This window comes from Chenopodium album, chromosome 25, assembly GCF_948465745.1.
Source record: "Chenopodium album chromosome 25, dcCheAlbu1.1, whole genome shotgun sequence".
Classification (NCBI taxonomy): domain Eukaryota; kingdom Viridiplantae; phylum Streptophyta; class Magnoliopsida; order Caryophyllales; family Amaranthaceae; genus Chenopodium; species Chenopodium album.
In genome coordinates, this window is record NC_137858.1 from 15,021,019 (window position 1) to 15,047,559 (window position 26,541).

The 26,541-nt window shown below is 35.0% G+C and overlaps 2 protein-coding genes across 3 annotated transcripts; one reads left to right on the forward strand and one right to left on the reverse strand.

Moving 5' to 3' along the window:
- The first annotated feature begins 3,719 nt into the window (after positions 1 to 3,719).
- On the forward strand, positions 3,720 to 9,561 carry LOC145614363 (uncharacterized). Of its 2 annotated transcripts, none has more exons than XM_081669411.1 (6): positions 3,720 to 3,875; positions 4,289 to 4,600; positions 6,212 to 6,719; positions 7,089 to 7,369; positions 8,587 to 8,956; positions 9,269 to 9,561. In XM_081669411.1, the coding sequence occupies exons 2-5, from the start codon at positions 4,295 to 4,297 to the stop codon at positions 8,929 to 8,931; spliced, it is 1,440 nt and encodes a 479-aa protein (XP_081525537.1). In that variant the 5' UTR covers positions 3,720 to 3,875; positions 4,289 to 4,294; the 3' UTR covers positions 8,932 to 8,956; positions 9,269 to 9,561. The 2 variants fall into 2 exon arrangements, with proteins under 2 accessions (XP_081525537.1, XP_081525538.1); XM_081669412.1 differs by having other exon boundaries at positions 3,739 to 3,843.
- Positions 9,562 to 12,919: 3,358 nt separating this feature from the next.
- LOC145614520 (F-actin-capping protein subunit beta-like) lies at positions 12,920 to 16,942 on the reverse strand. The gene is made up of 8 exons (XM_081669574.1): positions 16,757 to 16,942; positions 15,317 to 15,387; positions 14,715 to 14,828; positions 14,418 to 14,500; positions 14,107 to 14,180; positions 13,852 to 13,971; positions 13,551 to 13,646; positions 12,920 to 13,142 (listed from the first exon to the last, which is right to left on the reverse strand). The coding sequence occupies exons 1-8, from the start codon at positions 16,883 to 16,885 to the stop codon at positions 13,059 to 13,061; spliced, it is 771 nt and encodes a 256-aa protein (XP_081525700.1). The 5' UTR covers positions 16,886 to 16,942; the 3' UTR covers positions 12,920 to 13,058.
- Positions 16,943 to 26,541: the final 9,599 nt, after the last annotated feature.

A 26,541-nucleotide genomic window follows, 5' to 3' on the forward strand; every position in this document is an offset into this window, starting at 1 on the left:
CCAAACACATGGTATTAAATATCAAGTTCCAACCCGATACAACATTAGATCAATTTTTTGATCTATCGCTATAAAAAAAACTGAAGTTTGATTGATATTACTTGTGATAGCAGATAAATCATGATGCAAAACGTTACAAAAACTATGATGGAAAAACATAGGATTGATTCAATTCATTGATCTATTACCAAATTTGATTAATTTAACATGTAATATCCAAAGTAATATGAGATAAATATTACAAATAAAGTTGATAAAAAAAAATAAAAAATAAAAAATAAAAAAATCTCATTAATTGGTACAACTCTATAATTGACCCGATAAATGGGCACATTTATTTGACCTTGGCCCGGGCCGAACCCGGTCCGGCCCGCCCCACCCATTTCATTACCTCTAGTTAATGTGACACGTGTCACCACTTAATTGGGTGAAAAAGATAAAAATAAAAAAAATCGAAATGTCTTTTTTAAAAGAAAAATACAAAAAGAAAAAAAATCTAGACCCACCCATGACCGCCTGCCCCGCCACCAACAAGGCTTAACAACATAAATTGAATCACTCATTCAAGTGATTCGATACCCTTAACTGTGGGTACAATTGATCTCTTGTCATTGGATCTAAAATTGTCTTTCGGAGCCCCCAGACATTTCATTGACACTTTAATCTATTACTACAATACTACGTATGTACATAGTTACTCTTTTGACTAGGAAATAAAAATAAATTCCAATAAGCGGGACTAAATTTTCCTACTAAAAAAATCTAACAAAAATAAATAATGGTATTTTTAAAATTTTTCTAATTTTATTACTATATATTTTAATGTAAATATGTATTTGTTCATACCTAACTAATCTCCATTTAAGCTATTCTTGGAGAAGTATTTGGAGTAGTAAGGCGCTGCTGAAAGAAGGGGTTATGTGGCGTGTTGGAAATGGTGCGAATATTAATGTTTGGAGTGTGATGCGTGGCTTGCGGACACGGAAGGTAGATTTGTGACTAGTCCGAGCATGGAAGGAATCACTTATGTGAGTGATTTAATTGACTCAGAGAGCAAGGTCTGGAACTATGATATTGTTTCTTCGGTGTTCAATGAACGTGATCAAAAGTGCATTTTATCGATCCCGATTAGTATAAGAGCTCCTAGAGATATGCTTACTTGGGCTTTCTCGAAGGATGGGTTGTATTCAACAAAAACCGCATACATGCTTGGGAAAGGGTGCAATTTTGATAATTTCCATCAAGCCTTGGTGTTTATTTGGGGCATGGACGCATCACCGAAGGTATGCCATTTCTTGTGGCGAATTTGTACAAACACGCTACCAACCAGAGCTCTTCTTAATCCGCGTCACCTACTGCCTCATTCAGCCTGCACGTGGTGTGAAAGAGAAGCGGAAACTTGCTGTCATGTATTATTTGAATGTGTGAGCTGTGAGGGTGCAAGATCTTTGGGAAGAGAGTGGATGCAGGGATTTATTACAGGACAGGGGGGCACCTTGTGTGATATGCTGATAAGGTGGAAGGAGAGGGATAAGAGGAAGATGCAAAGAGCGGCGTACTTTACGTGGATCAGAGCGCAACAATAAGGTCTTTGATGGCACTTGTACACCCAACTCTCTCCTGCTAGAGCGCATAAAAAGGCTGGTGGATGAATATGGGGTGTATAGCTCGAACATATATGGTACCTAACGCCCTGCTACTGCTAGCAACCCTTCCCATTGGACAGCACCTCCGGAAAATATTGTTAAGCTTAATGTAGATGCAAGTCTGACAGAAGAAGGGTGGGTTAGTTTGGTAGATCGCCGAAGCTAAGGCTCTTGATATGGTAGTTAAGTTTGCAAGAATGGTTGGATACTCTGATGTTGTGCTAGAGTCGAACTGCCAAGTACTGGTTAATCGCCTTTCAAAGGCTTTGGTCTTTTTACTCTGATTTAGAAGATATCCTGTCATTAAGTTGCGAGTTTAATTCTTTTGTGTGGTTTCATGTAAAACGCGAAGGTAACAATGTAGCCCATTATCTTGCTAGAGTTCTACCTTTTGGAGTAGCGCAAGTATGGGTCAACCATTGCCCTCCGAAAATTGCTCCTTATGTACTCTCGGCTGCTTTGTCCCTTGATTAATAAATTTGCTCGATGCGTTTCCCTCAAAAAAAAAAAAAAAAAACAAAAAAAAAAAAACTCCCTTTAAGAGAGTGAAGGTTAACTCAAATGATTAAATTTCCAAACCAATTTTAGAAGATCAGAGAACGATTCTCACCCCACTATTTGTGACTCTCAAAACAACAACAAAAAAAAAGGAAAAATTGCCAACAATAATCTGAACTTTCTCTCATTCGCCCAAAATAATCCCAACTATCGATTATCTTTTAATAATCCCAACTTTATACCTTATTAATTTAAAACAGTCTAAAGTGGCTTGAAACCGGTTAAACTGGTTAATATTTGTTATTTAATATTAATTGCACACGTGTCACCACGTGGTTGGTCAAAATGAAAAAAATTTAATCAAATTGAAAAAAAAGTAAAATCAGATAATATTACAAAAACCGCCACCGCCATCCCCACTGAAACTCAAGGCCAGCCCCGGAACCATAACCCCCACCCCCATCCAGACCCCGGAACCACTACCACTACCCCATCTCGACTCCAAAACCACCATAGCCAACTGAAACCAAACCCAAAACCACCCACCTACCCAGATCTGAAACGCAATGGTGAGTGAGAGAGGGGCCAAAATCAGGACGAGGGGAAGGGGAAAGGGCCGGAAAATGGGCGGAGAAGGGGAGAAGGGCAGGAACATGGGCGGGAGAAAGGGAGAAGGGCTGTAAAATGGGCAGAGAAAGGGGAGGAGGGCCGGAAAATAGGCGGGGGAAAGGGTAAGAGGGTCGAGAAATGGATGTGGAAAGTGTAAGTGGGCCGGGAATTGGGTGGGGAAAGGGTTCGCCGCCGATAATAAGACGGGGAAGGGGAGGGGTGCCGGCGGTGGCAGGGGCTCCTGCTGAGTTTGAGTTTTTTTTATTTTTTTAAAGGTTGTTTTTTAATTAATTTTTTTGACCTATCATGTGCCGACACGTGTTAGGTAACTTTTAATATCAAGTTATATAACCGGCTGGGACTGTTGAAAGCAAATTCACATTAAACTTCGGATTATTATAAAATAATCAAAAGTTCAGATTATTTTGGGCGGATCGAGGAAAGTTGGGATCATTCCCGTCAATTTTTCCAAAAAAAAAAAAAAAAAAAAAAACTAACCTCCCTTCAATACCAAATCTATAAACTAATACTAAAATAAAAAGGTTGCTGGCATCATGCCTTTCCCAAATTGTATATATGTCACTCTGACATAAAAATTTTCCCGCCAATTTGCTTTGACGATGTCATTAATTTTGTTTTATTTGTTTTACTTTTGCTTTTTTTTTTTTTTTTAATTCTATCTAATACTTACTAAACCTTTCATATGTTTTATCCTTTGTCCCTATCAACACCTTATTTTTTATTTTTTAAAGTATGTTAATATATCAATGTTCAAAAGTGTTCATTGTGATTTTTTTTTTTTTATAAATGTTTTATAAATAATATGCTACAGTTGAAATTACTTACCATGTACACAAAAAATTAACGAATTAGAAAACTTTCTTTCTCCCCGTTACAAACAAATCTCATATGTTTGTTTAAAACCGTGCATCGCACGGGTACTAAACTAGTACTACGTATTAAAATAAGCCATTGAAAAGCAAATGTGAAAAATAGAAAACAGACTCACAAATATCACAATAGCCCTGCCTCCTTCTCTCTCCCCCTTCTCCATTGAAGCGCACTCAACGTCATTGAACCAGCTTCTAAGGTAACTTCTCCATCATTGAACAACAATCTAAGGTAAGTTCGTTGTTTTTCTTTTTGTAATCATCATTTCAATTTCACAATCTAGGGTTTTATTCTATTTAATTTAATTGTCAGTGCATAAGTTTAGGGTTCGAAAATCTCAACTATTGCTTCTTAATACTATGATTACGAAGACCAAGATTATGAGCCTAATTGAATCATATATCCTTAAAATTATACGATTTTTCGAATTAAATTTGGTTGCTAAAGTATTGCACAATCCTTCATTGTTATAATTGAATTAAATTTGGTTGCTAATGTATTGCAAAACCCTTTAATGTCAGGATTCAACTAGGAATTGTATAATTTTTCGAGATAATTGAAGTTAATTTGGTTGCTAATGTATTGCACAACTCTTTAATGTTAGGATTCGACTATGAATTTATTGGGTTTTTGCTTGTATACAGCCCTTGATGGAAAATAGACTTGATTTGGAGGATGATGATGATGATTTTAGTGATATCTATAAGGCGTACACTGGACCAATTGGATCTTCTGTAGTCAATGTACAAGAAAAGCCAAAAGTAAATACCAAAAAATCCCAAGCTAGCTCCGATGAGGAAGACGAGCGTGACCCAAATGCTGTCCCGACAGATTTTACGAGTCGAGAGGCTAAGGTTTGGGAGGCTAAATCTAAAGCAACAGAGAGGAACTGGAAGAAGAGGAAGGAAGAAGAAATGATTTGCAAAATTTGTGGAGAATCTGGTCACTTTACTCAGGTAAGGCTCAATGTTGCATATTTACCTGTATTATTGTTCTTCAAAGTTGGCAATCGACAATAAAGTTATTATCGATGGTAACCCTATACTCGATTTATATCAACCATGACGTTAATCTGTATTAAAACCTATAAATAACTTAAATTATAATCATGGTTAACAAGTACTATTACTTCCATGTCTTATGAATGTTACATGGACTCGGGTACCCGTTTCTGACACGGGTATGTGTCCAAGCGTCTATCTCAGCTATTTTGTGAAAAAATCCATGGTTTTGAACCAAAAGTGATGTGTCCAAGTGTCATACTCATGTCTGAGTGTCGAGGGTCCGACATGGGTACTTGAGGTGAAATGAAGGATATGACATTAGTTAAGTTTATTTTTTTCTTATGTACCCTACTTGGCTATCCCACACACAGACACCCTACTACTTGGCTATCACACACACACCCAAAAAAACAAAAGTTAAACCGATGAACACTATATTTTCTTTGACAGCAACAATGGTATCTTGAACTTGCTGGTTTTGATGAGGGCCAAATTGAAAAACAGTAACCACCATTATCGTAAAATAAATTATAATATAGAAAAACCAACAAACAAAACCCCAACTCACATTGTAAACTTGGAAATTGGAATTCTTCAACCATAAAATCTACTTGGATGGTTAAAATATCATGAAGATTTGAGATACCCAGATGAAAATTGAAGCAGAATTAGAGGTCTCAATCTACAAATCAATTCTTTTTTGGAAAGAAATTGTGGGAATGAGAAATTAACACACGCTGCTTTAGCACCTGAACTTATTCAATCTTTGAAGAATTTGCTGGGAAAAACCTACAATCTACGGAGAAGAAGAGCTAATGATAGAGACAAAGAGATATGAAACCATCATTACATCAAGGTGGTGGGAGAATTCTTCATAAAGGAAGGGGCAAACTCATCTTAACTCTGGAATTGTTTACAGTAGCTAGCAACTTAAGTGATTATTATGATTAGACAATGGTCATTAATGTCTTGGTTCATATAAACCAAGAGTATGGAATTAACATTGATGATAACCTCTTTTTTTTTTTTAATTTTTTTTTAAAAAATTTTTAGTTTATTTTATTTTTTTCCTCCGATTACCAAAATGAAAAGTGCAATAATACAGGGTAACCAAGAAGAATTTCCCTTAATGAATATATCTTAAAGCACATCAGGTTCTTTGAAGAAAGTAAATTATCATAGCTTCCAAAAGATGATGTGGGTTTACACCAATCCTAGGCTCCATTTTAAATAAGAGATACTGGGAAAGAATGATAAATCTCTCTCTGATTGATGAAGGGTCCTCCATAAAAAACCTCTGATTGCATACATCTGAACCCCTTGAGCAGGAGGTTCCGGTAGAAACATTGGGGTGATGATATTATCGTCAGATTTTATTTTCTTAGTAGGTTACATGGCCATATCTCCTGATGCGAATTGTTGTTAGCACTCTGTTTGCTAATTTATGCCGCTGTATGATATCCTTTTTCTTTTTTTTTTTTTTTTTTTTTATTGTACTTGTGCTTTTAACCTTGGTTTACCAACTCTTTGCTTCAATGTTGCTGGACTATGAAACAATTGCAGGGATGTCCATTTACCCTTGGTGGGAATCGCAACTCCCAGGATTTCTTTGAAAGGGTGGCTGCAAGAGACAAGCAAGTGAGAGCACTTTTCACAGATAAAGTGATCGAGAAGATTGAGCTAGACAATGGCTGCAAAATCAAGATGGATGAGAAGTTTATTATTGTTAGTGGCAAGGATAGATTAATCTTGAGAAAAGGTGTAGATGCAGTGCATAAAGTGATTAAAGATGAATGTAATGATAGGACCTCTCCAGGTTCTCATACGGGTAGGTCTAAATCACCAGAGCGCAGTCCTGTTGGTACTCGGTTTTCACGCTCAGAACCCCGAAGATCTAGGTCTCCTGAGCGCAGTCCTTTCAGTAATCGATTTACGCGCTCAGAATCCCAAAGATCTAACCCTAGCCCTAGAAATGCATCACAGTTTCATCAGAGATTTGGCAGACAAGATAGAGGTCTTGAGGACCGTATTCGTGGGGATCTGCAGAAACCTTCTAGAAATTCTCCACAAGGTAGGGCAACTAAAATCTATACCTGTAACGCTATTACAGAACTGGTAATTAGTGACTATATTGCAGTACTATATCTCAACATTTTGAGCTCTATTGTAATGTTTTATGGACTGTCATCTGTATTGTACCTGAAGTTCTAGTAACATTGCATGTTGTTTATCTGTGATTGCAGCAAGAGGTAAGTTCTTTTACCATACCATGTTGGATATTGAAGTGAGTTTCGCGAAGGGCTCTGATTTTTCCAAGTTGTCTTCAAAAGTTACTGTAAAGTGCATCAGAGGGATTCTAAGTATAGTTTATCTAGTTAGAGCTACTATTTATGTTAGGCAATGCTGAAACAAATGGTTAACATAGTATCATTTACTGAAGCTTATGTTAGTGATGGAGGACGAGGTCGTGCAAGCCGTTCGCGATCTCCAGCCCGTGCCCCTTATAGTGGCAGTTCATATACCACATATCAGGGGCCCTACAGATCCCATGGTTGGGAAAACGAGAGACGGGGATATGATGTCCATGCTGATAATAAGGTTGAGCATCCCTTATTGCCACAAACACTTGAGGATGTGGAGTTGGAATACAAAAGAGAGGCCATGGATCTAGCCAGACTTCGTGATCAGCAAGAAGACGAGGAGAATTACAAGCACCGTGAGGTCTGTGTGTCTATCAGTGTGTGTGTGCTTTTGAAATGGCAATGTGTGTGTGTTGTGTGTGTGTGCTTTTGAAATGTCAATGTGTGTGTGTTGTGTGTGTGTGTGTAATGCTTCGTGTGTCCCTTGTGTGTCCGTATGCTTATGTGTGTGTCTCCTTGTGCTGCTAGTATTGATAAATTCTAAGGTCTGTACAAGAGTATTAGTCCAATTCTTAGAGCAAATGCCTTTTTTTTAGAATCTTAAGTGTAGATATTTTGTGCTGGCTTCACGTGAGGGTTGACTTTATAATAGTGCATAAAAAGTTGTAAATCCTGACAATTCTTGCTGAGAAACAAAGGTAAGCTACCATTTGTTATAAACATAGAATTAGAATATTAAGCCATTTTGTTGAACATATATGGGCCTGTTTAGCTGTTGGAGGTGTAACAATCTGGCTCTGTACTCTGAAGTGTATAAGGAGCAATCAGTCTGTTGTAGGTTGTTTTATTGGTTAAGTTGTACTACTAATTGCTTTGTTGGCAACATTATTATTGCAGCCTATAAGCAAAGCGTGACATATTTGTACTTTCAGTGTATTAATGTGATTAAAAAAAAAATCCTTTGCCTCAAAAAAAAAAAAAAAAAAAGTGATAAAAAAATTTATTCAAAGCAGTATAACTCCATATTACTTTATCCGTTGTTGATCTGAACCTTAAGATATTGAAAATTGCATCTTACTCACAACATTCTCTCCCTCCATAAATTAAATTAAATTCGTAAGCTCATATTAACTTCATAATAACTCTTGTGTATACTTCAAATATATAATTGCGCTGCTTGGTCAACTTCGCTTAAGTGTAATTTTTCCATGTAGCCATTTGCCCATTTGTCATCGTTAGCTCACGTCGTTGCTTGTATTCCCTCTGTCCTTTATTGTTTGCCTCATTTCTATTTTCTTTTATGATGGGGACCACAACTTCATTCTCACATAAAATATATTTGGCCCCATCACTTTTGTTTGTTATCAACTCCACTCAATCAAAAGTTAACAAAGTGAAAAATGGCTTGGGAACTAAAAATTAAGGACAGAAGGAGCACTTAAGTGGCTGTTTGTTGATGATATTACTGCACTAAACTGGCATTGAGTTCTCTGTTGATATATGTATATTCAAATTGATATGAATCATCTTTATTATAATGACAAATGTTTCACTCTATGGTGCTCAAAATAATATTAGGTTATCAGAGACTTGAGAGAGACTTACATGAAAAGGCTTGCTGGTTTACGAAGCTCTCATGCTAAACAATGGGATGAGTTCCTTCACTTGGATGCACAAAGACGTCAGCAGGTGCACCAGCAGCAGATGCCAACTTCAGGTTTTGGTGGTTATCAGCAGTCCACTTTCTCTGATTATGATTCATTACACAGTCAGCCCTATGCTGGGTCAAACTTTCATGTAGAGCCAAGGGGCCAATACGCAAATCCTGCTGAGCACTTTCCACACCCTAGGCCCCGTGATGCTTACACTGATATTCAGCATCAGAGACTAGATGGTTATGGGAGAGCATACAATCGATATTAAGTAGTTATGCTGAAAAAAAATATTGGTGAGTGTGCCTTGCTCTTCAGAATAATTTCATGTATATTCTTGCTTTTGTTTTTCCCCCTTGTAAATGCACCGTCTGTTTTACAAGGACTTGGCTCCATGTTTTGGTAAGATTTGGAGTTATAATCATTCCTTGTTAGGTATCTTAGATTCACCTTGGGATCAATTGGCTCTATTGCATTGTATGATGTTAGCTTATAATTATAGCAATACTTTATATGTAGAAGGATTAGAGGTGCTGGAATTTAATGGATATAGGCCATTTCTTTATCAACAATGCAGTAAATTAAATGTTCACTTCAAAACTTTTCAGGGCTCAGGGCTTGATGGTTACATATGCTAGTGGAGCCTGAACCCTAGGTAAGTTTTATAGAGTTCTTTTTAGGTTGTCGAGAGATTAGCAAAGATCATCATTATTGTTCGATGCCCTTGTGGTTCTGATTTGTAAAACCACTTGCTTTGTTAATTTTGACCCTTGTTTCGTCCTGTTGGTTTAGCGATAATCAACCTATGATGTTAAACCTTGTTTGGGTTTGGTTATGTCTTTGAATTGTTGAATCAAATTGAATGGCTATTTGCTTTATTTAACAGTGGTGGTTTTTCATTCAAACACAGCTGTTTGAACTTATTCCTATATCGTTACACATTTTTTGGAAGCCTGCCTTTATGATCACAATTTCAAAATATTTGCAAGGACAGATATCTTTGTGAAATTGAGATTAACGTAGACAAATCTTTTAGAGGTTTGTTGCTCGCGAGGTATAAGTTTTATGTTAGTATCTATCTTTTGGATTGTGGGTGTATTAGACATACTTTTGTTTGAATGTCGTTTTCAAGCTAGCTTGAACAAGTTAGCTTGAAGATTATTCTTGTTCTTCCATGGATCATGAGTAGTATAGAGCCGTTGGCAGCATTAACATGTCTGCATGATTGAAGAATTGATCAGGTGTTTGACTAAATGTCTACGACGATGGGTGCTTTGATGTTCATCAATGAACCTAAGTAGGTTCATTACGACTATGGCTGATTTGATGCTCATCAGTAATTGCACGAAGGTTCATTTCAACTATGGCTGTCAATGATCGTATGAATGTTCGGTTCAAGTATGGCTGATCACCAAAATGAATTCCATATTTAATTTGAATGATAAGTAATGTCTACAATCGTGAAGAAAAATTGAATTTTATTGACAAATCACTTGTCTACTACCACAAATGAAGCATTTATTGAGGTTTATCGATGTACGTTTAGTTGAATATGATTGATATAATTTGTTATATAATTGTATGAGAAGTTCAAAAAAAGTAATTTTAACCAGTGTTAAAACTCAATAACATTAAGGTATTTTTTGGACAGGTGAAAAACATTAAGTTCGTTAATGTTCTCCTCAAGATTAAAAGGAGGCATAAAATAATTGTATAAGTTTTTTTTGCTAATCAACAAATGATGTTGCCCTTGTGCAATATACAAAGTGCCATATTTGTATTTGTAGTTGTATTTTATTTTATTTTTACGAAAAGTAAGAAAATAAAAATCAGAAAGCCCTCCTTAGATAAAAAATCAGAAAGCCCTCCTTATTTTAAAGTAGGGTTCTACATAGTACCTTTGTATTTACTTTTTTAAGTTGTGCTCACCCATTTTCAAAATTCCACACTGTAACCCTAAGGTACCTTTACTGTCTACGATGTAACTCCCTAATAATCCTAAAGTTAACACTGTGTTAACTTTTGTTAAAAAATCTGTTTAAAAAAAAAAAAAAAAAAAAAAAAAAAAAAAAAAAAAAAAAAAACCTCCATCCTATAAAACCACTCATGCACCACCAACCCTTCCCTCCTCCAAACCCACCCACCCACCCAGCGAACCACCAATTTGACCACCAAAAATCTGATGCTTGAACCCTAAAGGACGAAAAACTCCAATCCTTTACCCTCTCACCCTCAAAATGGCCGGAATCGACCATTGAAACCTCAAATGGTAGATTTGGCCGTTTAAAGGGTGGGGGAAAGGGGAGTGGTTTTGCGCGATAGTGGTTGGGGCTGCGGTGTTTTGGGTTGGGCTAGGGTGGTGTGTCAGCCTCATAGTCTCATAGTTCGGGGTTGGGCTAAGGTGGTGCATCGGCTGGAGTAGGTAGGGATGGGAGAGCCGGTAGCTGCTGCCGGCAGTGGCAAGGGCTGGTTAGGGTTAGGGCAGGGTTCAATGTTCTTTATTGTTGTTGGTGTGTGGCGGTTGTGCTAGGCGTGGCGGCTGTTGGTGTGTGGTTAGGGCTAGGTTGTGAGGGTGTGAGGCAACATAAAACTAACGGTAATAGCTAACGGCAATTTGACGGCAGAGTTTCATCGTAGACACTAAAGGTATCTTGGGGTTACAGTGTAGAAATTTGAAAATAGGTGGGCACAACTTAGAAAAGTGAATACCTCATGGGTACTATGTAGAAAAACCCTTTAAAGTAAGTTATTGAAGAAAATTTAAATTAATTTCATTGGAACCATCTTAGCTTAGGAAAAACCGAATATAGTACAGAATCCAATCAAACAATGATTGACTTGTGTTAGCTTAGTGGATTTGTAGTATTTCACCCCTTCATGCATCCATCGCACATTTGCAAAATCAAAACAAATATTGCTAATCCTAATCATGTTTCCCGCAAATATCACAATGGATTTAATATTTGGTGATAGATAGGTTAAAGCCCTTCATAAAGATGGCACTTGGTCAGGTCAGCCTGACACGAAAAAAGCACGACACGACATGATAATGTGGGGCCACCTTTATTTGGGAGAAGCACGATGTGGTACGACACGATCGGGCTCGACACGACAAAGCACATTAAAATCAATGCAATTTTGCTAAGGCACATAAGCCTGCACGGCCCGACACAATGACACGTGGGCTTGGGCCGTGCGTAGGCTATCCTTTTGAAAACTTCGACCTGGCCCGACACGTGGACCTGGCACAAGCCCACGTATCGGGCATAATTAGGTTGGCCTAACAAACCCAAAAGCACGTGGACCTGGCACGGCCCGACATCTTGCCTTTTTATTTATTTATTATTTTTTTATCATAAACTACCTTGTAAAGCACATTATACTCGTATAACCACATACGGAGAAACATGGAATGTATACTCGAATTCTACTCATTGACTTAAACCTTCAAAGGTGACCACCCACCCACCCACCCCCCCCCCCCCCATCCTTCCTTTGTTTGTCTCCCAAATCTCTCCCTTCTCTTCTTTTCTACCTTTCGTCTTCTGTCTTTCACTTCTCTATCCCTTCTTTCATTTTGAAGCAGTAATTTTTCCATACATTACATTTATAATATAGTTTCACAAGAAATGTTTAGTAAGATATTTTTTCACAAGTTAATGTAATTCAAAAATTTTAAAATGACTACCATATAAATTGATAGACTAAATTGTCACATCAATACATCTTGCTTTTTTTCTTTTTTCTTTTTTTTTTTCACTTTCTCTCTCCATATTCAAAATCTTTTGGTTTCTTTGTCTAACTCTAACCTCATACCTAGACACATTCATATCCACCAATTTCTTCAAATAAACACCAATTTAAGCTTAAGATATTGCACAGTAAAACCTAAGTTGTGGAAACTCAAAATTTTCCTAGTTTTTGAAATTTCTGCAAACTTCCAGTCAATAACAATTGTGCCTATTTTCTAAACCATAGTAGAATCTTTGTATTTTGAGAGCAACCTTTCTACATTTTTGAAAGTGTTGTAATGTATTTATCTTATATTCAATCTATGTTTGATTAATGACAAAAACATCCAGAAACTAATTCCAATCTTTTATCTGGCTTACTCAAGATATCAATCATAGAACCACACAAATAATTTTTTTTTTTTTTTTTTAATAAAAAAAACAGTAATACAAATTGCAAGCTGAAGCTCCACAAGTAATATCATAGAACCAAAAACAATTTCAAAAATTAAGCGAGAGCCAACAAAATGGAAAAGTCTACAAGAGGATATTGAATTCCCATTCAACCAAATTCTGGAACACATAACCAGAGATTCAAATGAAAGACAATAATACACTAATAATCCACAATATCATACTTTTAGATCATGATTCAAAGACATACAAATCAGCTATCAGGCAGTTTCATCGTTGCCAATTCAGCAGGTGGCCGCAAAGTGCAAACCATCTCTCTTGTCTTCCCAAAGTAAACCTATTCAGATTCAGCAGCATAACATATAGCTCAGTAAAACATTCTTAAGTATACTTCCTCCTTCCCAGATTAGTCATCACATTGTCCCAAGTCTCCCAACCCAACCCTGATACTTACGGTGACCATAATAATGTATACTGTATTATTTTCCCCTTCCCGGCCATCATATTCTGAATAATTTAAGGATGGCATAGCAGAAAATGTAATCATATAAACCATTACTGTTAAGCAAATGTAACAATTTTTTCTAGATATCCTATACAAGAATGTGAGACTATATGCACAGGTATAAAGCTGCCCACTTCAAACATAAACATAGAGCAACGCGTCTAGGTGTAGAGTGGGTGCATTGAGCTGGCATGTCCTATAAACTATCAAAAGCATCAAATTTTCAGTCATGCGTAGTACCTGATCCAGGGAGTTTCGAAGCTTGCCTTCCAATTCTTCAATCATTTTTCCCATGTTACACAGATGACCTTCAGCCACTGACAGTTGCATACTCATCTACACCACGAAAAGAAAACTTAAGTACAAACCTAAAAAAAGGATTTAAGTGAAAAATATGAAGAATTCTGGTATTTACCCCAGTGATCACTGTATTATTATAATAACCAGTCAAACAGCTTAACATGATCATATCGAGGGGGCAACACAGTGTAAAGTTGAGATTATAATGGTCACAGTTTCGTTTGCAGAACATGTACATTACCTGTCTTCTAATAGATCCAGATAAGCTGAATGTCCCGCAGGAGTCACTATTTGTAGTCAAAGATAGCATGACAGTACTGGTTAAACAGTACCTGGCAGTTCCTTCATCCTCAGGTCCCACCTATATTATCATTGAAATAATTTGGTGCTTGATGAGTAAATGACATGGGGAACCATCTTTGGGAAAAGGAAAATGGTAAAAATAAAATGAGGTTGCATAGAATTGTGATTCACAAGTAGAAGATCAGTAGCATACCTCAATAACATGGATGGCATCCCACTGTCCTTCATGCAAATAACCTCTTCGCCCATGACCAGACTTTGAACCATCTAATACACAGAATGAGTCCACAGGGCAGTCAAATATTAAAAACTAGTATGCATTACCCTCATAAATTTTGAATTGTCAACTTTACCCCCCCCCCCCCCCCCCCACACACACACACACACACACAAAGCACAAACAGGCGCAAGCAATAACTGAATGTTGAGTGACCCAATTTAGTTTTTTTTCTTCTTTTCATTTCAGTTAAGGGGATTCAGTCAGGGAAGAAGGTATAGAATCACCTTTCTTTATCAAGAAGCATGCGACAAATCCTTCATTATCATCTTCCCACATATAAACAGATGAAATTCCACCTTCATAATACCTAGCAATAAAAGAAAGTTTATTTCCCTAAAACCCTTGAAAGACCAGCGAAGAAAGAAGAAATAAATGGAAGGGGCCTTGAACAAAAGGACAAAAAAAAAAACAAAACAAAAACAAAACAAAAAAAAAAAAAAAAAAAACAGAAAGAATACTGACAGTAATAAGCATTGCCACTGAACTAGAAAACCAAGTACGAGGCAAGTAAAGGACCTCACTGGTCACAATATACAGTAAATACATCATTGGCTTCAATTTCGAGGTTCCTCAGCTCTACAGAAGGATAAAGGCCATCCTCCAATGGTGGCTGGTACTTATTTGTCCATGGCGACCTATAATAAAAAAAGGGGAAACAAAATTGAATTACAGCTTTAAAACAATGCAACAGAAAAACAGTTAGAACTTAGAAGTGACAACATTCACTAGGACAAGCACCAAATCAACAGGCTAAGAGCTATGTACAGATTCACCATGGTATCTGAAAAATGCCAGTATTGCAACTATGAGGAGCCAATGAAGTAAAATTTCAGTTTGTCAACGGCCTCACTAACCAGAGAGGCATGTTGAACACATAACAAAGATTAGCTTTGTACTTTGTGCTATTGTATATCAGAATTGTCAATGAGCTAAGCACAAATCACTGATGCAATACTTAAACTAATGTTAAAGATAAAAAATAAAAATAAATTAAAAAAACGAGTAAAACCTTCTACATTCATATATATATAACAAGTGAATAGTAAAATATGTTTAAGAAATTAAAAATGTATTGATAATATAAATGGGTAAGAAAATAATGTAAGCCAGTTAACTTTTTCACCTGTAGGAATCAGCATCTCTGTTATATTCGCACAATATGAACTCCTTTCCACTTTCTTGATCACATAAAACCTGCTTCCACAAACCAGAAAATAATCTACTTAATCTGACATCCTGGCTACCCATAACATAAATGACAGTATAGCGCAAAAGACGATGCGATAAAATAAAATAGCTAAAAGTTAGCAAGATACTCAAATAAAAACCTCCAAAATTACTCAGTTTACTGGAAGAGAGAAAAAAGAAATTCTTCCAAATCAAAATAGAATGTATAATTTCCGGCTAATATCATCCATAATTCTAACAGATAAATTATCTTTTCTTTGAACTGTTGGTATATTAACATGCAAGCTTCTTACACTCTATTATGAGAAAAGGACTGCCATGAATAGCAATAATCTTTAATGGCACATAAGAAAATTCTGATTCATTTCAACCACAATTCCTCATGAAATTTTTTTCCCCACTTGTTTAACATAACTACATAAGCAGATAACTTTTGTAGGCTAAAGCAGTTAAAGAAGAACCAAAGCTTTAGGGATCCCGTTTGTTTTTTAGGGTGGTCCAGGATAACTTCAAATTGATGCTTGGAAAAGCGGACTCAAACATCTAGAAGTGGAATTAACACTCAGGAAGTATATACTCCGTAATTATTAAAAGTTTAAGTTAATTCATGATCAAACACACTACTCAGAATCAGCATCCAATAGGATTGACTTTAAATCTATCAAGTACTTGTATATAGAAATTAGAAACCACAAGCAAACCCTAAACAAATCCAAATGGCAATAATAGTTGCAATAAACTCAATACATTGATAACAGAACAGTTTAAAGCATATAGACAACCCCACTGATTCAGATTCTCTAAGCTATGCTAAATTACATCAATCGATAGTATATTCAAATAATAATCCTCTACGGCTTGGTTGAAGTGAATGGGTCCAATGTACGATGGTGTTTCATAAAGCAGCCCAAGATTGCAAATGCTAAAGATCCGATTCGAGACAACAAATGTAACCCTTTGTGATTATATATGTCACACCCATACAAGTATCTTATTAAACCTACACATCATTTCTATTTTGTAACAAATTCACCCATAAAATCAACACCAAGTCAATAACCAATTCTGGCATTAGCCCACCAGAAATTCTTACTAAACTGTTCATATCCAAACCGAATCAATACAGAATTCTACACACATTCAATAATAGATAAATCCACAATCATAATTCTGCATAAATCAATAGACAAAGCAAATCCCAATACACAAAATTAAAACCCTAAACAAAGATTAACACCCACAACCCATAAAGTCAAAATCAAGCAAGATCATATAAAACCCAACAAAATACAACATCTTACAATCCATTAAAAGCAAATAAAATCCATGAAATTGAAAGAAAAGTGGATGAATTATCAGAAACAGGGGTCAAAACCTGGAGAGGTTGATCGACTTGAGAGAGGAGATCAGAGGAATGCTCAGGCATGAGAGAAAGAAGAGCAGAGAGAGCGGTATCAGTGTGCTTAGGATGAATCCTTCGCATCAACCCCATTGCAGCTTCCATATTTTCTTTGTTTTAGTGGGTGTTTGATCAACCCAGAAAATGGGCACAAAGAGAGAGATATAGTAGGCTTTAGTTCGAAGCAATAAGCAATGTTTTTTGGTTAAGGGAGCCACAAAAGGCGGGATGAGAATCGATCCCAGGATTTTGTGAAACCGGGAGAGAAGCTCTAACCACTTGAGTTATCCCTCACTCTTAGGGGGTGTTTGGTAAATGGAAATAGGGGGTGGGAATGGGAATAATAATCCCTAATCTTTGTAAACCCATGTTTGGTTGGTGGGAATTAAAAAAAACATGGGAATGGGCTTGGGAATATTTAGGTTGTATTCCCTACATTTTATTACTTGGGGGAGGAAGTAATATTTTGGGAGGAATTCACTAAATTGTTAAAAAGACAATACTACCCCTGTTTACCTTACCCTTGTTTTAATATGCAATATGATAATAAGGGCAATCTTGTAAATTTAGCTTTTAATCCCTCTATTATTCCCACATACCAAACATAGGATTTAAAATTTCTCAATCTTATTTCCAAAATATGCCAAACAAGGGATTGGGATTATTTCATTAATTCCCACCTATTAATTCTCATTTCCATTTCCACCCTATATTCCCCAAATTCCCAATCCCATTTGCCAAACGCCCCGTTAAAGCAGTAAGCAATGTGGTTATGTGGGTAGTGCAATCTCAGAACACAAGTACTAAATGCACTACAAAATAACTTTTTATTATTAATATGAAAATAATAAAAGACTAAAATACCCTTTTCAATTTTTAGAACCCAATATCCCTTTTCAACTTGAACGTAAAATTTAACTTTAAAAATCTCCATTTCTAATCCCTAAAGATTAATCTAATCTCACAAATTTGAAAATCTGATTTTTCTTAACTATTTATTGGTAAATAATTGGTATTTAATTAATTAATTATTTAATTATTTATTCTATATTATTTACACAATTATTTTTATTCCTTAAACCGAGCAAAATCTTCCTAAATACTAGTAAGGGAATCTCCTATTTTCCTTAATTTTAATTCTCCATCTTTTTAGTATCCAATCATCATATTCTCTTGCCTTTTGTTCCTCTTGATTATTCCCAAGTAATTCTAATTTCCTTATTATTTTTCATGACATACATACATTCCATATTCAATTATACACAATCACCTTAATATCCAAACTTTCCTTAATTCTTTATTCACTTCTCCAAGTAATCTCTTAAACCCTAATTACCATAATTCTTTCTACATTTTTCTACCATAATTCATGCTCATACTAGCCTATAAATACCCCTTCATACCTCTCACATTCTTCACACCAATTCTCTTCTTTTCTTCTCCTCAATTTTACACAAATCATCCCGTTTATCTTTGAAGCCAATTTTCGGAGTTATATCGAAGTTAGGCTCAGGAATCTCGGAGTTATATCGAAGAAGTTATAGCCTCTGCAACTTCTACCTATTATTTTCTACGCAAATCCAATTCTTCTCTTTTCCTTGGTTTCTTATCTTTTCTTCTTCTCTTCTCTTATTCAAGTATTACTATTATTATGGGGGATTTACAAAAATTATTATGAGTAGTTTTAATTATATAAAATCATATTTTAATGATGTTTATGAGAAACTAATTAAAAGGTTCATGTACATATAGTTGGGGGTTTTTAATTATTTGTTAACCTTATATTGATTAAGGTTATATTTATTTGTAGGGTGTGTTCTATCAAGATTCTTGAGGTTCTTTTGGTGTGTTTGGTAAGCAAGGATCAAGGTACGTTAGGTAGCTAGATACCTTTGAAAGTGATTGGTTTGAATAACATGTGTTTATATGATTTGATTGGTGATTGAATTAAATTGATTTGAATTATAATTTTGAAATAAATTATGTTTGGAGGTATTGGTAAAAGTATTTTGAATGATTGATTTTTAAATCATGTTTCGAATGGTTTGAATTACTTATCATGTTTGGATTTGATTTGAAAAGTTTATTGAATTAAATAAAAGGTTTTTCAAGGAAGAGTTATTGATTTTGAAAGTTATTAATATGAGATTTTATTCTCAAGTATTTATTTAAAAGGTTTTGATTTTGAAAGTATGTGGAATTGTTGAAAAGAAGTTTGAATCATATTGGAATTATTGGATATTAAAAGGATTCATTATTGAACCATTGAAATATTATTATTATTAATGTTTTATAAGCATGTTGGTAATCCCACTATGCGGATTTGGTTTATTGATTCAAAAAGGAATTGGATTTAAGTTTTAAAGTTCTAAATTATTTTTGGGTTGATGATTGATTTTGTTCTAAAAAGATTTTTAATTGTCCATTCTACAATTTATGTCATACATATTAAACAAAGCTAGCCCATTTCATTTATCTAATTGGCCCATTAATTTTATGAGGCCCAATCTTAAAACTAACCCTACACCACTCTCTCTCCTATAAATACTCCATACATCCCCAAATTTTTCCCCACACAAAAAGGTTAGTATTTTCTTTTCCCTTTTATTTTATTTATTTTTTTTCTTTCCTTTCTTTTATTTTTTTTCTTTTTCCTTTTTCTTTCTTTTCTTTTTCTTTTCCTTTCTTTCTTTCTTACGTGAGTTTTCACTCACCTTGCTGCCCCCACCTACTGCCACCTACTGCACACCATCGCCGGTCACCGGCGCCGCCCCCTGACCGCCGGCGCACCACCAGCAGCGCAACCCACGTGGATGCTTGCTCTATCTTCCCTTTGTTTTCTTTTTTTTTTTTGTTCAATGTTTGTTAAATTAGTTTTGGGTTTTGATTTTATGGTATAAAGTTTATATTTTTAGTATCAAATTCATGTTTTTGATAGCTTCAACTTATAATTTCAGATTTTAATTATGCTATAAATTTCAGATTTTATAATTTTAAAACCTAGGGTTTCAATTTATTTAAATTGGGATTTTAGGGTTCTTATGACTAATTAATTTGGGGCTTTTGTTCCTATTGGATTTCTAATGCATAATTAACCATAAAAACATGTTTTTAATGAAGTTTTAAGGACTTTTAATGTAAATTATATTGCTGGAAATTTTTGTAAGTATTAATTTGTGATTATTGGTTGTTTTCTAGGAAGTGATTTTTCTCTAAGAGACTTTTAATTAATTAAAAGTGGCGCAAATGATTGTTACACGAGGTACGTACATGTCTACTTCGTTTTAAGTAGTATCATGTTTAGGTACCAAAGAAAAGAACTTAGTTTCATGATTAGAGAACACTTGGATGGAAATTGTTTGGTTAAATATTTAATTAATTCATGTATTTATGTTTATAAGGCATCTTTTGGTGAATTAATTATGCTTGTATGGAATTATGGATGCAAGTATGTTGAATTATATTGGATTAATCATTTGTATGGAATGTTGATACAAACATATTTTATTGGATTGGTTTATTAACCACATTTGGATTATTAAAGGATTGGAATTGAATGGTTCAAGTGGAATGAATATATTAATTATTCCACAATGTGATTATTTATTTATTTATTACTCAGTCATGACTTGTTAATATGTTGAGTAGGGATGGCAATATTAAGTGGATATCCACGAACCCGCTCCACCCGCTATAAATAAATGGACGAAAACCCGAATTAAATGGATGAGAAGCGGGTGACGGATGAAGCGGGTGATGGATCGGATCGGATGTGGATGATACTTTTTTCACCCGCTAACCATCCACCCACCCGTTTAACATATATTATATTTTTTAATCTAAGAATTTTAATAATAAAATATGAAATGTGCAAGAAAATTACTTATTTTTTTGTTGCAAATTAATTTTTCAAACAATATATTGTTATTGTTTCATTTTGTATTAATAAAATAAAAAAATTATTGTACAAATAACCGAAAATTAGAGTTTATGTGAGTTTTTTTCCACTTTAATACTCATCCATTAGTCATCCGCTCCACCCGTTTCATCCGCGGATGATGGACGGACGGATTTGGATGATGGGTGAAGCGGATGACGGATGGATGTGGATGGAGTGATTAGAGTAATGGATGGATGCGGGTGAAGCTCCACCCGATCCGAATCCGATCCATTGCCATCCCTAATGTTGAGTAACAGTGGTTTTTTTAAGCCGAAATGGCTAGGTGGGTTGACCATGTTCAACAATTTTGGATAATTTGAAAGTTTAATGGAATTAAAGGTCAACTTGTGATGTCATTACCATTGTCCTAAATAAGATTAAAAGTGAATTGATGTATGAATGTTATGTATGGTCTTCTTGAATGAGTCGGCTATTAATTAAAATTGTAATCACGTAAAGTGAAACATGGATGAGCAATAAAACTCTGGAAAGCGTGCACTTCTAGAGTATTGACAATTATGGATTGGGGTACACGGTGGTAGCCCGTGGATTTTCGAGGCTTGTTTGATCAACATTTCCTACTTCTCTTTTGGTATTTACATTTTATTTCATAATGAAAGCTAGATGGGATCCTAGACTAACTTTGTGAGAATGGAGTCGCGCCCATTCTTGCATCGTGCTAAACTTTTATTTCAAATGGTCATTTGGGACCAAAATGATTTGGTGGATTGGACAACCTCGTCTATTGCTTACTCCAATTAAATTAATCAAATTAAATATAAAGAGTCAAGTGTTTGGAATGAGTTAGTAAGTATGTTGAGTCAATTAAATTGTCTAAGTGTGGGAGTCTTGATTAATGAACTCGTATTGTATGTTTATTGACTTTAATTAGTTGAGCATGTTAGGTTTTGTGCGTTGTAGCTTGTATGTACTCAGCTTTGCTGATTGCGTGCTTTTGTGTGTTTTCTTTTGGTCATGGCCTTCGCCTTTCAATGACTCTGTGATGATCCAATTATTACACTTGTATTATCGGGGAGAAGTATCACACAGGTTATCTTGATGATGTGAAGTTCGGGATTTGACATACGCATTGTCAAGGGTTTGGTGTGGTTGAGAGTATTCGATTCTTGTGTTGAACTTATTTATATTATGCTATTTCATTTATGTTTTGGATTTTTAATATTGGTTTGGTTTTAAATAAGGGCCTTACATGGTTCCAATTTGTAAACTTTGACTTATTCGCTTTCTAAACTATGTTATTTTAAAGACTTAAGTTTGATTTTCCGCTGCGATACTTTGATAAAGCCTTAACGTTTTAACACGTGGCGGTAACATGTCAATGGTTCTCCACTATTTTATTTAAAGTAAGTGGTTTGAAAAAGGGAGAATTATTGGGGTGTTATCGTACTTAGCATAATTTGCTAATCCGTATTTCTTATTTGTTTTGGTTCGCCCTGTTTACCGTAATGGTAAGCAGTGTTGACTATTATCAGATGGAGTCATGAATGAGCATATGGGAGTCCCGGGATTTGTTTCACCTAGTTTAGGAATGTTGGTCTTGTCTTTATTTTTGAGTACTCATAACAATGCTACTATTTATATAAGTATTAATAAAAGAAAGTTGAGTTTCCGCTGCAAAGTATTGGTTTTATTTAGTAAGTTTGAGTAGCCTTGCGTAATCACGCGGCGGTAATACGCCCAAGTCTATCTCTACGGTATAATTATACGTATTATACAGGTAATTCCGTAAAGGGAGATTTGGGGGTGTTACATATTTTTATTTTTATTTTTTTTAAAAGTTTTTTTTTATATTTTTAAAGTTTTTTTAATAATTAATTTATTTATATTATAACAACCAATTAGAGGCTGCCACGTGGCATATTAGTCATTAATGACTTACGGTGTTAACCGCCGTTAGTCATTAAGGGCATTTGGTGAAATTTTTTTAAATTCAGTAAAAGTTTTGATGGGTATGTATTTGGTGAATAAAAAAATTACTCAGGGGCATTTCATGAAATTTCCGTTTAATTAATTCAGGTATTCATGTTTATGAGACATGTTTTGGTGAATTTATTATGTTTGTATGGAATTATAGATACAAGCATGTTGAATTACATTGGATTAATTATTTGTATGGAATGTCGATACAAGCATATTTTTATTGGATTGATTTATTAACCATAATGGATTATTAAAGGATTGGAATTGAATGGTTTAAGTGGAATGAATTTATTAATTATTTTACAAGGTTATTTATTTATTTATTTATTACTCAATCATGACTTGTTATTATGTTGAATAAAGGTGGATTAAGCCGAATGGCTAGGTGAGTTGACTATGTTCAACAATTTTGGATAATTTGGAAATTTAATGGAATTAAAGGTCAACTTGTGATGTGATCACCATTGTCCTAAATAAGATTAAAAGTGAATTGATGTATGATTGTTATGTATGGTGTTCTTGAATGAGTCGGCTATTAATTAAGATTGTAATCACGTAAAGTGAAAATGGATGAGCAATATATAAAACTCTGGAAAGCGTGCACTTCTAGAGTATTGACAATTTGGGTTGGGGTACACGGTGGTAGCCCGTGGCTTTCCGAGGCTTGTTTGATCAACATTCTTTTGGTATTTACATTTTATTTTATAATGAAAGTTAGATAAGATCCTAGACTAACTTTGTGAGAATGGAGTCGCGTCCATTCTTGCATCGCGCTAAACTTTATTTTAAATGGTCATTTGGGACCAAAATGATTTGGTGGATTGGACAACCTCGTCTATTGCCTACCCCAATTAAATTAATCAAATTAAATATAAAGAGTCAAGTGTTTGGAATGAGTTAGTAAGTATGTTGAGTCAATTGAATTGTTTAAGTGTGGAGTCTTGATTATTGAATTCACGTTGTATGTTTATTTACTTTAATTAATTGAGCATGCTAGGTTTTGTATGTTGTAGCTTGTATGTACTCAGCTTTGCTGATTGCGTGCTTTTGTGTGTTTTCTTTTGGTCATGACCTTCGCCTTTCAATGACCTTGTGATGATCCAATTATTACACTTGTATTATCGGGGAGCAGTATGCACAGGTTAGCTTGATGATGTGAAGTTCAGGATTTGACAAACGCATTGTCAAGGGATTGGTGTGATTGAGAGTATTCGATTCTTGTGTTGAACTTATTTATGCTTTGCTATTTCGTTTACGTTTTGGATTTTGATTATTGGTTTGGTTTTAAATAAGGGCCTTATATGGTTCCAATTTGTAAGTTTTGACTTATTTGTTTTCTAAACTATGTTATTTCAAAGACTTATGTTGGTTTTCCGCTGCGATACTTTGATAAAGCCTTAACGTTTTAACACGTGGCGATAACATGCCAATAGTTCTCCACTATTTTATTTAAATTAAGTGGCTTGGAAAATGGAGAACTATTGGGGTGTTACAGATTCGGGGTACAAAGAATGGAAGAAAGATTAACTTCATAACTTACTTTTAATTGGGGAAGACGGAAGAGAGAAAGGAAGAATTATTATGAAAATAACATCTCAAATGAAATAACTGAGAATTGGGAAGGTGAATGAAGCGTTGTTTGGGGAAGAAACTGAATAAAGGAAAAGATATATAAACAATTTTATTTTTTAAACAAAATACACAAAAATAGGAAAAACAAACACAAGACACGTGGACACCCTGAATTTCTTTTAAATTTTCCTGTTATTAACTATTAGTATAGATTATTATAACTTGACAAAAATAATTTATAATAATCTTTTATTAATTATTATTATGGATTGTATTGTAATATATATATATATATATATATATATATATATATATATATATATATATATATATATATATATATATATATATATATGGAGTAATATTTATCCTAAATGTTTCGGGTTTTTTTGTGATTTCATCGGATACTGGTCACGTTCTACCGACAATGAGACTTTGACACCTGCAAAATAACGAATATTCCGGTGATCGGAATATTCGCCTCCGACGATCAAGTTAGTGATCGGAAACCGGAAAAGGCTAGAGAGAGAAAGTAGAGAGAAGTTGGAGCTTTTAGTGCTCTATATTTATGTTATGTCAAAATCCACCCCTCCCATCATAAATGATTGGGGGTATTTATAGGGGTGGGAACATGTGCCCCTCTAGGGTTTATGCCCTAGAATTTCGTGACATGATTGGCTGCGCAATCAGAGGTCGCCACGTGTCATGGGGGCGCCGTTTTACGGCTTTCAAGGGTTTCTCGGGATTTGGGCCTGAGGTCATCAGGGCCTTTTTCTCTTTCTGATGTTGTATTTGGGTATTTAAAGATGGCTGCCATGTGTCACCCTGTCAGGTGGACACGTGTCACACTCTCATAGGGTCACGTGTCGCCTTCTTACTGGGCCACGTGTCACTATGAGATTGAGCCACGTACCTGGGGTATTTTTACCCTAAACACTAAAAATGTTATTATTTTTTTTAATTCTTTCTAAAATAAATAATTAGACAACAAATAAGGTTATTTACCTATTAGCCAACTTTTTTTTTACCAAACATTACTTAAATGACGATTCTACCCAAAAAAACAACTTAAGGAGTAAGGACACACCGGATAGTGGCGAATCCAGTATGGGTTCAGTGGGTTGAACCCATATTGGATCCGTAAATAAACTGATTGAGTTATCTCTATATAAAAATCAGTTAATAATTATATTAAATATAACGCGCCATTTGTTTATATATGCTCAACAACCAACGGTCAGAGCCCTATTTTTAACATCAAACCTCAAAGTCATAGGTCGCGTGTTCGAATTTGCGCAGATACTTTGACTCTCTCTATCATTTTTCCTTTTTTTTTTTTTCACTTTTAGGTACTGCTCCCGAAAACCAAATTAATCATTTCCTAAGCAAAATTTAAGGTAGTGAGTACAACTTTTCACCATCTCTCTTTAATTTCTCCAACACACATTTTTTTTTTTTGGGTAACATTTCTCAGACTTAAGGCATGTTCGGATGATTTACTGAGCTGATTGGAGCTAAATTGAATAGAGCTGGAATGAAATTTTTATGAGAGAAGGAAATTAGGAACTGAACTAAACTGAACTGAATTAAACGAATTGGAGCTGAATTGGACTGAAATTAAGTTGAAGAGAACATGCCCTCACTTTTAGATAAAGTGCTTTTTTGTTGTTGTAACTATTGATGATCAAGCAATTACTCATTGATTCTTTAGTTGAATAAAATTAATTTGAAAAATGAAGACTAGAATGTGTTATACTAAATTTCACTATTTCATTTTTTTTAGGGGATTTCATATTTTATGTAGGTTCAAAACGATCATTTACAATTTTACAAGTATGTTGTCAAGTGACTAATAATACTACCTCCGCTTTTTATTACTCGCAACAAAGTACAAGTTTGCATAGGCCGAGGCAAAAGATTGAAAGCTTGATTATGGAAATATAAGGGTATATGTTTAACTATTAATCCAACCCAAAAAAAAAAGGAAAAACAAATTCAACCTTAATTAAATTAAATACCCCACCACCACCCACACCACCAAGTAGCAACCCAAGCCACCCACCACCACCCTAACATCACTGAAGGAGATGATTTGGTTCAAAAAGGACAAAGAATAAACATGAACGAGGATGTGAGCTGCTTGACACATAAGAGTTGAAGCGTTATTGTGAATTTTTTGATAATAATGATAGAGGGGTAGGATGATTCTTAATTATTGATTAGGTAGGTTAGTAATTTGGTGTTTAATGATAAGTTAGCAATTTAACTAGCTTAATAGGGTCACTATGTGTAATATAATATTAAAAAG